This window comes from Leptopilina boulardi, unplaced genomic scaffold, assembly GCF_019393585.1.
Source record: "Leptopilina boulardi isolate dan_hultmark-lab unplaced genomic scaffold, ZJU_Lbou_2.1 LbouV2_408, whole genome shotgun sequence".
Classification (NCBI taxonomy): Eukaryota; Metazoa; Arthropoda; class Insecta; order Hymenoptera; family Figitidae; genus Leptopilina; species Leptopilina boulardi.
In genome coordinates, this window is record NW_026137983.1 from 2,609,876 (window position 1) to 2,626,103 (window position 16,228).

At 31.7% G+C, this 16,228-nt stretch overlaps 3 protein-coding genes across 3 annotated transcripts in view; 2 read left to right on the plus strand and 1 right to left on the minus strand.

The window, feature by feature from the left end:
- LOC127289440 (uncharacterized) overlaps positions 1-16,228 on the plus strand; it is a 57,703-nt gene that overhangs the window by 20,869 nt on the left and 20,606 nt on the right. The window lies entirely within an intron of this gene.
- LOC127289433 (histone H2A) lies at positions 13,579-14,070 on the minus strand. Its single transcript, XM_051317366.1, has one exon. It carries the CDS (start codon positions 14,003-14,005, stop codon positions 13,631-13,633), a length of 375 nt encoding a protein of 124 aa, XP_051173323.1. The 5' UTR covers positions 14,006-14,070; the 3' UTR covers positions 13,579-13,630.
- LOC127289438 (histone H2B) lies at positions 14,216-14,700 on the plus strand. The gene has a single exon (XM_051317370.1). It carries the CDS (start codon positions 14,293-14,295, stop codon positions 14,662-14,664), a length of 372 nt encoding a protein of 123 aa, XP_051173327.1. The 5' UTR covers positions 14,216-14,292; the 3' UTR covers positions 14,665-14,700.

The following is a 16,228-nucleotide window of genomic DNA, read 5'->3' on the forward strand; positions in this document are numbered from 1 at the left end:
ATGAACATACTAATGATGATGAAAATGATGAACATACTGTTGATCATGATGATGATGATCATGATGATGATCATACTGATGTCCATAATTATGATGATCATGACGATGATCATAATGTTGATGATCATACTAATGATAAACTTGATGATGAACATACTAATGATGATCAAGATGATAAACATACGGATGATCATGATGATGATCATACTGATGATCATAATTATGGTGATCATGACGATGATTATAATGTTGATGATCATACTAATGATGAACTTGATGATGAACATACTAATGATGAACAAGATGATGATCATACTGATGATTATGATGATGCTGATCACGATGATGATCATACTGATGATCATGATGATGATGATCATGATGATGATCATACTGAAGATGATCATACTGAAGATGATCATACTGAGGATGGTCATACTAATGATCATAATTATGATGATCATGACGATGATAATACTGTTGATCATGATGATGATTATGATGATGATCATACTATTGATGAACTTGATGATGAACATACTAATGATGATCAAGATGATGAACATACTGATGTTCATGATGATGATCATACTGAGGATGATCATACTGATGATCATAATTATGATGATCATGACGATGATAATACTGTTGATCATGATGATGATGATCATGATGATGATCATTCTGTTGATCATGATGATGATGATCATGATGATGATCATACTGAAGATGATCATATTGATGATCATAATTATGATGATCATGACGATGATCATAATTATGATGATCATGACGATGATCATAATGTTGATCATGATGATGATGATCATGATGATGATCATTCTGTTGATCATGATGATGATAATCATGATGATGCTCATACTGAAGATGATTATATTGATGATCATAATTATGATGATCATGACGATGATAATATTGTTGATGATCATACTAATGATAAAATTGATGATGAACATACTAATGATGATCATGATGATGATGATCATGATGATGATCATACTGATGATAATAATTATGGTGATCATGACGATGATCATACTGTTGATCATGATGATGATGATCATGATGATGATGATCATGATGATGATCATACTGAGGATGATTATACTGATGATCATAATTATGATGATCATGACGATGATAATACTGTTGATCAGGGTGATGATGATCATGATAATGATCATACTGTTGATCATGATGATGATGATCATGATGATGATGATCATGATGATGATCATACTGATGATCATACTGTTGATGTTCATACTAATGATGAACTTGATGATGAACATACTAATGATGATCAAGATGATGAACATACTGATGATAATGATGATGATAATGATGATGATCATACTGAGGATGATCATACTGATGATCATAATTATGATGATCATGACGATGATCATAATTTTGATGATCATACTAATGATGAAATTGATGATGAACATACTAATGATGATCATGTTTATGATGATCATGATGATGATCATACTGAAGATGATCATACTGAGGATGATCATACTGATGATCATAATTATGATGATCATGACGATGATAATACTGTTGATCATGGTGATGATGATCATGATAATGATCATACTGTTGATCATGATGATGATGATCATGATGATGATGATCATGATGATGATCATACTGATGATAATAATTATGGTGATCATGACGATGATCATACTGTTGATCATGGTGATGATGATCATGATAATGATCATACTGTTGATCATGATGATGATCATGATGATGATGATCATGATGATGATCATACTGAGGATGATTATACTGGTGATCATAATTATGATGATCATGACGATGATAATACTGTTGATCATGATGATGATGATCATGATAATGATCATACTGTTGATCATGATGATGATGATCATGATGATGATGATCATGATGATGCTGATCATGATGATGATCATACTGATGATCATACTGTTGATGTTCATACTAATGATGAACTTGATGATGAACATACTAATGATGATCAAGTTGATGAACATACTGATGATAATGATGATGATAATGATGATGATCATACTGAGGATGATCATACTGATGATCATAATTATGATGATCATGACGATGATCATAATTTTGATGATCATACTAATGATGAACTTGATGATGAACATACTAATGATGATCATGTTTATGATGATCATGATGATGATCATACTGAAGATGATCATACTGAGGATGATCATACCGATGATCATAATTATGATGATCATGGCGATGATAATACTGTTGATCATGATGATGATCATGATGATGATCATGATGATGATCATTCTGTTGATCATGACGATGATAATACTGTTGATCATGATGATGATCATTCTGTTGATCATAATTATGGTGATCATGACGATGATTATAATGTTGATGATCATACTAATTATGAACTTGATGATGAACATACTAATGATGATCAAGATGATGAACATACTAATGATCATGATGATGATCATACTGAGGATGATCATACTGATGATCATAATTATGATGATCATGACGATGATAATACTGTTGATCATAATGATGATCATACTGATGATCATAATTATGATGATTATGACGATGATCATAATGTTGATGATCTTACTAATGATGAACTTAATAATGAACATACTAATGATGAACAAGATGATGATCATACTGATAATTATAATGATGCTGATCACGATGATGATCATACTGATGATCATGATGATGATGATCATGATGATGATCATACTGAAGATGCTCATATTGATGATCATAATTATGATGATCATGACGATGATCATACTAATGATGAACTTGATGATGAACATACTAATGATAATGAAAATGATGAACATACTGATGATCATGATGATGATCATACTGAGGATGATCATACTGATGATCATAATTATGATGATCATGACGATGATAATACTGTTGATCATGATGATGATGATCATGATGATGATCATACTGTTGATCATGATGATGATGATGATGATCATGATGATGATCATACTGTTGATCATGATGATGATGATCATGATGATGATCATACTGATGTCCATAATTATGATGATCATGACGATGATCATAATGTTGATGATCATACTAATGATAAACTTGATGATGAACATACTAATGATGATCAAGATGATAAACATACGGATGATCATGATGATGATCATACTGATGATCATAATTATGGTGATCATGACGATGATTATAATGTTGATGATCATACTAATGATGAACTTGATGATGAACATACTAATGATGAACAAGATGATGATCATACTGATGATTATGATGATGCTGATCACGATGATGATCATACTGATGATCATGATGATGATGATCATGATGATGATCATACTAAAGATGATCATATTGATGATCATAATTATGATGATCATGACGATGATCATAATGTTGATGATCATACTAATGATGAACTTGATGATGAACATACTAATGATGATGAAAATGATGAACATACTGTTGATCATGATGATGATGATCATGATGATGATCATACTGATGTCCATAATTATGATGATCATGACGATGATCATAATGTTGATGATCATACTAATGATAAACTTGATGATGAACATACTAATGATGATCAAGATGATAAACATACGGATGATCATGATGATGATCATACTGATGATCATAATTATGGTGATCATGACGATGATTATAATGTTGATGATCATACTAATGATGAACTTGATGATGAACATACTAATGATGAACAAGATGATGATCATACTGATGATTATGATGATGCTGATCACGATGATGATCATACTGATGATCATGATGATGATGATCATGATGATGATCATACTGAAGATGATCATACTGAAGATGATCATACTGAGGATGGTCATACTAATGATCATAATTATGATGATCATGACGATGATAATACTGTTGATCATGATGATGATTATGATGATGATCATACTATTGATGAACTTGATGATGAACATACTAATGATGATCAAGATGATGAACATACTGATGTTCATGATGATGATCATACTGAGGATGATCATACTGATGATCATAATTATGATGATCATGACGATGATAATACTGTTGATCATGATGATGATGATCATGATGATGATGATCATGATGATGATCATTCTGTTGATCATGATGATGATGATCATGATGATGATCATACTGAAGATGATCATATTGATGATCATAATTATGATGATCATGACGATGATCATAATTATGATGATCATGACGATGATCATAATGTTGATCATGATGATGATGATCATGATGATGATCATTCTGTTGATCATGATGATGATAATCATGATGATGCTCATACTGAAGATGATTATATTGATGATCATAATTATGATGATCATGACGATGATAATATTGTTGATGATCATACTAATGATAAAATTGATGATGAACATACTAATGATGATCATGATGATGATGATCATGATGATGATCATACTGAAGATGATCATACTGAGGATGATTATACTAATGATCATAATTATGATGATCATGACGATGATAATACTGTTGATCATGATGATGATCATGTTGATGATCATGTTGATGATCATGATGATGATCATGTTGATGATCATGATGATGATCATGATGATGATCATGATGATGCTCATTCTGTTAATCATGATGATGATCATTCTGTTGATCATGATGATGATCATACTGAGGATGATCATACTGATGATTATAATTATGATGATCATGACGATGATAATACTGTTGATCATGATGATGATGATCATGATGAGGATTATACTGTTGATCATGATGATGATGATGATGATGATCATGATGATGATCATTCTGTTGATCATGATGATGATTATTCTGTTGATCATGATGATGATCATATTGAAGATGATCATATTGATGATCATATTGATGATCATATTGATGATCATAATTATGATGATCATGACGATGATCATAATGTAGATGATCATACTAATGATGAACTTAATGATGAACATACTAATGATGATCAAGATGATAAACATACGGATGATCATGATGATGATCATACTGATGATCATAATTATGGTGATCATGACGATGATTATAATGTTGATGATCATACTAATGATGAACTTGATGATGAACATACTAATGATGAACATACTAATGATGAACAAGATGATGATCATACTGATGATTATGATGATGCTGATCACGATGATGATCATACTGATGATCATGATGATGATGATCATGATGATGATGATCATGATGATGATCATACTGAAGATGATCATATTGATGATCATAATTATGATGATCATGACGATGATCATAATGTTGATGATCATACTAATGATGAACTTGATGATGAACATACTAATGATGATGAAAATGATGAACATACTGATGATCATGATGATGATCATACTGTTGATCATGATGATGATCATAATTATGATGATCATGACGATGATCATAATGTTGATGATCATACTAATGATAAACTTGATGATGAACAAACTAATGATGATCATGATGATGATAATCATAATGATGATCATACTGAAGATGATCATACTGAGGATTATGATGATCATGACGATGATCATAATGTTGATCATGATGATGATGATCATGATGATGATCATTCTGTTGATCATGATGATGATGATCATGATGATGCTCATACTGAAGATGATTATATTGATGATCATAATTATGATGATCATGACGATGATAATATTGTTGATGATCATACTAATGATAAATTTGATGATGAACATACTAATGATGATCATGATGATGATGATCATGATGATGATCATACTGAAGATGATCATACTGAGGATGATCATACTAATGATCATAATTATGATGATCATGACGATGATAATACTGTTGATCATGATGATGATCATGTTGATGATCATGATGATGATCATGATGATGATCATGATGATGCTCATTCTGTTAATCATGATGATGATCATTCTGTTGATCATGATGATGATCATACTGAAGATGATCATATTGATGATCATAATTATGACGATCATGACGATGATCATAATGTTGATGATCATACTAATGATGAACTTGATGATGAACATACTAATGATGATCAAGATGATAAACATACGGATGATCATGATAATGATCATACTGAGGATGATCATACTGATGATCAAAATTATGATGATCATGACGATGATAATACTGTTGATCATGATGATGATGATGATGATGATGATGATGATGATGATGATGATGATGATCATGATGATGATCATACTGTTGATCATGATGATGATGATGATGATCATGATGATGATCATACTGTTGATCATGATGATGATGATCATGATGATGATCATACTGATGTCCATAATTATGATGGTCATGACGATGATCATAATGTTGATGATCATACTAATGATAAACTTGATGATGAACATACTAATGATGATCAAGATGATAAACATACGGATGATCATGATGATGATCATACTGAAGATGATCATATTGATGATCATAATTATGATGATCATGACGATGATCATAATGTTGATGATCATACTAATGATGAACTTGATGATGAACATACTAATGATGATGAAAATGATAAACATACTGATGATCATGATGATGATCATACTGTTGATCATGATGATGAGGATCATGATGATGATCATACTGATGATTATAATGTTGATGATCATACTAATGATGAACTTGATGATGAACATACTAATGATGATCAAGATGATGAACATACTGATGATCATGATGATGATCATACTGAGGATGATCATACTGATGATTATAATTATGATGATCATGACGATGATAATACTGTTGATCATGGTGATGATGATCATGATGATGATTATACTGTTGATCATGATGATGATGATGATGATGATCATGATGATGATCATTCTGTTGATCATGATGATGATTATTCAGTTGATCATGATGATGATCAAATTGAAGATGATCATATTGATGATCATATTGATGATCATATTGATGATCATAATTATGATGATCATGACGATGATCATAATGTAGATGATCATACTAATGATGAACTTAATGATGAACATACTAATGATGATCAAGATGATAAACATACGGATGATCATAATGATGATCATAATGATGATCATACTGATCATCATAATTGTGGTGATCATGACGATGATTATAATGTTGATGATCATACTATTGATGAACTTGATGATGAACATACTTATGATGATCAAGATGATGAACATACTGATGATCATGATGATGATCATACTGAGGATGATCATACTGATGATCATAATTATGATGATCATGACGATGATAATACTGTTGATCATGATGATGATGATCATGATGATGATCATTCTGTTGATCATGATGATGATGATCATGATGATGATCATACTGAAGATGATCATATTGATGATCATAATTATGATGATCATGACGATGATCATAATGTTGATCATGATGATGATGATCATGATGATGATCATTCTGTTGATCATGATGATGATGATCATGATGATGCTCATACTGAAGATGATTATATTGATGATCATAATTATGATGATCATGACGATGATAATATTGTTGATGATCATACTAATGATAAACTTGATGATGAACATACTAATGATGATCATGATGATGATGATCATGATGATGATCATACTGAAGATGATCATACTGAGGATGATCATACTAATGATCATAATTATGATGATCATGACGATGATAATACTGTTGATCATGATGATGATCATGTTGATGATCATGATGATGATCATGATGATGATCATTCTGTTGATCATGATGATGATCATTCTGTCGATCATGATGATGATCATACTGAAGATGATCATATTGATGATCATAATTATGATGATCATGACGATGATCATAATGTTGATGATCATACTAATGATGAACTTGATGATGAACATACTAATGATGATCAAGATGATAAACATACGGATGATCATGATAATGATCATACTGAGGATGATCATACTGATGATCAAAATTATGATGATCATGACGATGATAATACTGTTGATCATGATGATGATGATCATGATGATGATAATTGTTGAAACTGGATAGGTTATTTGGAAGTAAAACCCGTATAAGATGAAAGATAAGAAATTGTAACAGATAAATTAAGACTTTATTGAACAATTGTAATGTTTTTTTATCAAACGTAGAATTGACTTTAATGTAGATTCTTTACTTAATTCTTTAAGTGAGCCGTACAAACTTTAATGCTATCCGCAGTTCTATAATAGCACGACTGACAAAATCCTTCAACCCGGAATTGCACTTAGGTACCTCAAGTACCTGGTTTTCCCTTTCCACCTGAATTTTACTTAAAACCTTAAATATTTATAAATATCGTTGTATCTCCAACACTCTCCCTCAACGATAATTTACAATTTACATGAATAAAATAAACTTTGACCTGATTATTTTTCAAAATTAAATATCTTTAAAAATTTAACTTAATTATTTACTTTACACTCTAAGTAATGCACTGAATTACAATATTTTTAAAACTTATTGTCCTTTAAAAATTGTCTTTAGTCTGTTTTTTTTATATTTTTTTTTACCTTATTTTTGATTTTATCACTTTAACACTTTAGATAAATCCATATATATTTCCGGAGGTATACCTTTATTTTCTCTATTGGACCTTCTTAACACTGTTTCACTATCATGATAATTTTCATCATCTTTAAACGATTCATAAGATTCTGGAGAATAACTTGATTCTGAAACACTTTCCGATGAAGTTTCTCTCCCTGAAATTGTACCATCTTGATGTTCCTGATCTTCATTTTTATGCTCATCATTGTCCTTTTTATTTGGATTTACTGGAAACCACTCAACACATACCACATTGCTAGTATTCACACCTTTATTGTCTCCCTTGGCTTGGGTCTTCATACCTGCATTAATGCGCACCGTTCTCGTACCCTTTATTTGCCCTGTACCCTGTTTATTCTCAACATCTTTCTTAATTTTTATTATCTTTCTTTCATTTGAACATTTTTCTGTTTGTAACTGAAAAAGTTTATTTTCTGTTAATACTGCTGTAGCTTTCACTTTTCCATCTGTGGGGCTAATAACACTACAAATTGAGTCCTTGAATTGTACGCTGAAACCTTTTTCTATCAGTTTTGTTACCCATAATAAACTTGAACTTAATTTTGGCACGTACAAAACATCCGTAACCTTTATGGATATTTCTTTACCGTTGTTTATGAGTTTCAGTGTCCCGAAACCTATCCCTTCAACATCTGTAAACCCTTCTTTATCTGCAAATTGTACTTTTCCCCGTTTTTCATGACTTAAATTTTCAAAAAATTCTCTATTGTTACACATGTGGCTTGTCGCTCCTGAGTCCATGATCCAGCAATTGTCTTTTACACTTTCACTTTCACTTTTCACTTTAGAACACATATAGTCTTTTGTTGTAAAAACAAAATGATCTTCATCCACGTGCGTAACTTTATTTGCTTTGTCCTGTTTTTGTTTCCACGCGATATATTTCTCGCACTCCTTTTTGAAATGTCCTTTTCTTTTGCAAAAATAGCATTCCTTTTGTGATGTAACCTGAGCCTTCATTGCTGATTCGCTGATGCAATTATCTTCATTTAACGCCATTTTATTTTTCCGCCTTTTGTATTCGTCGATCAATTTACTTTTTGCCAATGATAATGAAAGACCTTCTTGCCTTCCTTCTAACATTGTCACCAACGTATCGTACGAATCCGGTAGCGTTTCCAGTAACATTGCTGCCGCAAACTTGTCCCTTATCTCTTCACCAAGAGCATTTAATCTGTTAATTGTGTCCTGTACTTTATTCACGTGATCTTCCATATTGCCATCTTCATTTAACCTCATTCTGCATAAGGTTCTGTATAAATGCACAATGCTTGCTTCTGATGATTTTTGATGATATCCTTCTAAATTGATCCAAGCTTCCCGTGCAGTTTTAGAATTAATAATATGGACCAATTGATTATCATCCACGAGCAACCCTATCGTTGATGATGCTTGGTCGTCCTTTCGTTTCCAAGCTGCATCCGGAGCTTCTGGAACTTCTTCATTCACCACTGACCATATCTCTAAATTTACAAGCATTTGCTTCACTCTAAATTTCCATACGGTATAATTGTCATTGTTTAATTTTTCGATTTGGAAACTGGGACGAAAACTTTGAGCCATTGTGAAATAAAATACTTTATTAATCACTTCACTGTTAAATTTCACAAATGTCACCTTTTTTACACTTTACTTATAAACTGTCTTTAAAAAAAAACTTTCACTGTTATTTATACGATTTATTTTAATTGTTCACTCAAAATTAATTTACTTGAACTTTACATTATTCTTATTCTTTCTATCTAACTGGGCCATAACCTGTTGAAACTGGATAGGTTATTTGGAAGTAAAACACGTATAAGATGAAAGATAAGAAATTGTAACAGATAAATTAAGACTTTATTGAACAATTGAAATGTTATTTTATCAAACGTAGAATTGACTTTAATGTAGATTCTTTACTTAATTCTTTAAGTGAGCCGTACAAACTTTAATGCTATCCGCAGTACTATAATAGCACGACTGACAAAATCCTTCAACCCGGAATTGCACTCAGGTACCTCAAGTACCTGGTTTTCCCTTTCCACCTGAATTTTACTTAAAACCTTAAATATTTATAAATATCGTTGTATCTCCAACAATAATACTGTTGATCATGATGATGATGATGATCATGATGATGATCATACTGTTGATCATGATGATGATGATCATGAAGATGATCATACTGTTGATCAAGATGATGATGATCATGATGATGATCATTCTGTTGATCATGATGATGATAATACTGTTGATCATGATGATGATCATGATGATGATCATACTGTTGATCATGATGATGATGATCATGATGATGATCATACTGTTGATCAAGATGATGATGATCATGATGATGATCATACTGATGATCATGATGATGATGATGATGATGATGATCATACTGTTGATCATGATGATGATGATCATGATGATTATACTGAAGATAATCATATTGATGATCATAATTATGATGATCATGGCGATGATCATAATGTTGATGATGATACTAATGATGAACTTGATGATGAACATACTAATGATGATCAAGATGATGAACATACTAATGATGATCAAGATGATGAACATACTGATGATCATACTGAGGATGATCATACTAATGATCATAATTATGATGATCATGACGATGATAATACTGTTGATCATGATGATGAAGATCATGATGATGATCATTCTGTTGATCATGATGATGATTATGATGATGATGATCATGATGATGATCATACTGAAGATAATCATATTGATGATCATAATTATGATGATCATGACGATGATCATAATGTTAATGATCATACTAATGGTAAACTTGATGATGAACATACTAATGATGATCATGATGATGATAATCATGATGATGATCATACTGAAGATGATCATATTCATGATCATAATTATGATGATCATGACGATGATAAAACTGTTGATCATGTTGATGATGATCATGATGATGATCATACTAATGATGAACTTGATGATAAACATACTAATGATGAACAAGATGATGATCATACTGATGATCAAAATTATGATGATCATGACGATGATAATACTGTTGATCATGATGATGATGATCATGATGATGATCATTCTGTTGATCATGATGATGATAATACTGTTGATCATGATGATGATCATGATGATGATCATACTGTTGATCATGATGATGATGATCATGATGATGATCATACTGTTGATCAAGATGATGATGATCATGATGATGATCATACTGTTGTCCATAATTATGATGATCATGACGATGATCATAATGTTGATGATCATACTAATGATAAACTTGATGATGAACATACTAATGATGATCATGATGATGAACATACTAATGATAAACAAGATGATGATCATACTGATGATCATGATGATGACGATCACGATGATGATCATACTGATGATCATGATGATGATGATGATGATGATGATGATCATAGTGTTGATCATGATGATGATGATCATACTGAAGATGATCATATTGATGATCATAATGATGATGATCATACTGATGATGACCATGATGATCATACTAAAGATGATTATACTGATGATGATCATACTAAAGCTGATTATACTGATGATGATCATCATCATCATCATTCTGATCATCAGTATGATCATCATACTAATGATCATCATCATCATCATGATTATCGTCATGAAAATTATCATGAATATCATCCTGATCGTCATCATGATGAACATTATGATAATCATTAGTATGATAATCATCATGATCATCATTAGTATGATAATTACCATGATCTTCATTAGTATGATAATCATCATGATCATCATTAGTATGATAATTACTATGATATGATAATGATCATGATAATTATTGTCATGATAATGATTATGATTCTTCTATTAGTTTTTCCCTTTTTCGAACACCGGGTCTCCTAAGATTATATCTTCTAAGTTGTAAAATTTTTATTACCGCATTGACTCTAGTATATTTTTTGGGCATGACCGTAACTGACGAAAACTTCTGAATATGTAATATTTTAACTTGTTAACTATGATGACACTTCGATGTATATATTTTGGAACTGTATTTGACACTCGATACGATGGATTTGTGCGTATAATTTGGGACTGTCTTTGAAGTAAAAGGTCTCCCTTTATATAGGTATATTTTCCAATGTATTCTTCGCTGCGGTACCAGCTCGCCTCATTATGACGTGACAATATTAAGAAAATTAGAGTGGGATTCATTTAATTATTATTGCCGATTCAGTTAACTGCTATCGAAGCGCTTTGGTTTGCTTCGAAGTACAAAAAGAATTTTAATTCTCACAAAAGTATAAGTTTAATTTCATTTATTTATAATTCTGGCCTATTTCACAGCGTGTCACTTTTAAAAACATACTTTATGTTCGTAATCAGCGACCAAAAAAATACTTACATACCAAGTTTCAAAAAAAAAAGAAACTGAAATATTAGCTTTGTTCACCTTGTTTTTTGAAGCCTATACTGTTGGGCGGAAATTTGAGTCCACTATAAGATTGCTACAGGCTTATACGATGTAATCTTACAATCATACTAATAATACGATAATGCTAGCGAAATATTCCAAAAAATTATAAATCACAAATGAGCGAAGAGCATAAAAGTACGGCATTCAAAAGTTCGTTAAAAATTTTACATAGCTTCAGTTAATTCTCATTTTAAGATAATCTAATTAGAGTGGCATTGAGTTTGGAAAACAAAAAAATCCAACATATTCCAAATGTAATAAAAATATTGCCACCGTCTAATACGTATGTATTATAATGAAAAAAATAATGCAAAGAACTCAAGATTCACACGTAAAAAAGATTTGATGGCCCTGAAAAGGGCCGATTGTTTTAGAGAGGATGTGGGTAGAAATTTAAGCTTTCTTTTCGGTCTTCTTGGGCAAAAGAACAGCCTGGATGTTGGGAAGAACACCACCCTGAGCGATGGTGACTCCAGAAAGAAGTTTGTTCAATTCCTCGTCATTCCTGATGGCAAGTTGGAGATGACGGGGGATGATTCTGGTCTTCTTGTTATCACGAGCGGCATTTCCTGCCAATTCCAAAACTTCGGCAGCCAAGTATTCCATTACTGCTGCGAGGTAGACTGGAGCTCCAGCACCAACTCGCTCAGCGTAGTTTCCCTTGCGCAAGAGACGATGGATACGACCAACTGGGAATTGAAGTCCAGCTCTGTTGGAACGAGTCTTTGACTTTCCCTTGACTTTGCCTCCTTTTCCACGTCCGGACATTTTTTCGATTTAGTTTAGTAGCAACGTAACGAACAACTCAAAGGTCGGATGACTAATACAAAAATTTCAGTAAAATCGACTATTTATGCACTTCCATTAGGGTCCCCCACCATTATTCCCCTACCGCAATACTGTGACTGGTAGACGTTTACAGCGAGTGCACGAACCAATCACAATGTAGCATAGCCACTGCGACAGAACATAAAAGGAACCCGGTTTGTGGGCCGAGCATCAATTCACTCCGTATTCTCATTGAGTTTACACGTGTTTGTCTCTGAAAATCCAAAATGCCTCCTAAAGCAAGTGGAAAAGCTGTGAAAAAAGCCGGCAAGGCTCAAAAAAATATCACCAAGACTGATAAGAAAAAGAAGCGCAAGAGGAAGGAAAGCTATGCCATCTACATCTACAAAGTGTTGAAACAAGTCCATCCCGACACTGGAGTCTCCAGCAAGGCCATGAGCATCATGAACAGCTTCGTCAACGACATCTTTGAACGTATCGCTGCCGAATCTTCCCGCTTGGCCCACTACAACAAGAGGTCAACCATCACCTCCCGGGAAATTCAAACCGCTGTCAGGCTTCTTCTTCCTGGTGAACTCGCCAAGCACGCCGTCTCTGAAGGCACCAAGGCTGTCACCAAGTACACCAGCTCCAAGTAAATCAATCTTGGTCTCTCCGAAAACAATCGGCCCTTTTCAGGGCCAACAAATTTTTTTACGAAGGAATCAATTTTTTCTTTAACAAGAAAGGGAGCCTTTTTTATGTTGTTGGTCAAAAATAGTTTTTGGTGTTTTATGACAACCATATTGCGGTTTATTCTTGAGTATCCTTCTTTGGGAAAGACCAAAAAAGGATTTAAAAAATACACGGAGAGACCGCCGGTTGGAAAAATTACTAAAAAGATTTACAAGTAGCGGAAATAAGGTTACTTTGTCATACAGCATACTTAATAAAACTGTAGACTATAGTAATTTCTATTCCAATTTGTGTACAATTTTACTATAGTCTACAGGTTTTATTAAGTATGCTGCTAGTAGAATTTTCGATTTCCTACAGCAATATTTGACAATGTAACCTTATTTCCGCTACTTGTAAATTTTTTTAGTAATTTTTCCAACTGGCGGTCTCTCCGTGTAGTATTTCATAACCGATATTTGATTCTTTGTGTGACCAGTACTTGACTTTCGTTGGTTTAGTGAATCATGTTCGTATCTGGTCAACATTTGTTTCGTGTACCATGGTAAAAGTTTCTATATCGTTTCAAGTTGTATTTTTTATGATCTTTGAAGAGTTTACATTTCATGGAGAAGAAAAGTTTGGGATTATGTATATTCTCCTTTTGCTATTTTACTTGATTTATGACAATATCTGAGTATAGTTTTGTATATTGAGATACTCAAACAAGAATTTGAGAAGAATTAAAGCGTGAAGGATTTAAAAAATTAGTTTTTCGATTTTTTGGAAGATGTAAGGTAAAAGAAAAAACAATCTTTCACTTTTTAAATATTTAAGACAACGTTTCGGTGGTCTGGTTCGCCACCATCATCAGATCACTTTAATAAAAATCATATTCAAATAAATACAACACAAATTTATATTCAAAATTGTAACATTAAACAAAAAATTAAAAAATAAAATTTATTTTACAAAATTAAAATCAATAAATTAAGATTACATCAATAAATAAAATCAAATAAATAAACAAAATAAAACAAAAATATAAAATATTTACAAATCACAAACATACTAAAAGAAGTGATTAGTCAAACTGACTGACTCGACTTTTTTTTTTTTTGACTTGAAAATATCTTTATTATCAAATAAAATAACATTTATACATAGTACAATTTATAACTTAAAATATACAAGGACTCTATCTTAACAATATCTGCCTTTACTAGTTTTACTCCAAAAATATTTTATTATGAATTTTAAAGGATGCTAACATAACATATATTATAAGATTTTTTATCAGTAAAAAATAAAAAAATTGACTGACTCGATGACAATTTTCGCATTATATATACAGACTATAGGGTCAATGACCAGCAATCGAAATATTATGAATTATAACCATAATTAGTAGAATAGATTTTAACCAATCAAAATGGAGTCTCTTACAGCAAATATTATTGTGCCGTAAGAGACTAAATTTTGATTAGTTAAAATAAAATCTATTCTGCTGGGTTGTTTTCCATTAGGATTGACTGTCTAGTGACTTTT

Coding starts and splice junctions, on each gene's coding strand:
- LOC127289433 (XM_051317366.1), bottom strand. CDS start 14,005: ATGTCCGGACGTGGAAAAGGAGGCAAAGTCAAGGGAAAGTCAAAGACT.
- LOC127289438 (XM_051317370.1), top strand. CDS start 14,293: ATGCCTCCTAAAGCAAGTGGAAAAGCTGTGAAAAAAGCCGGCAAGGCT.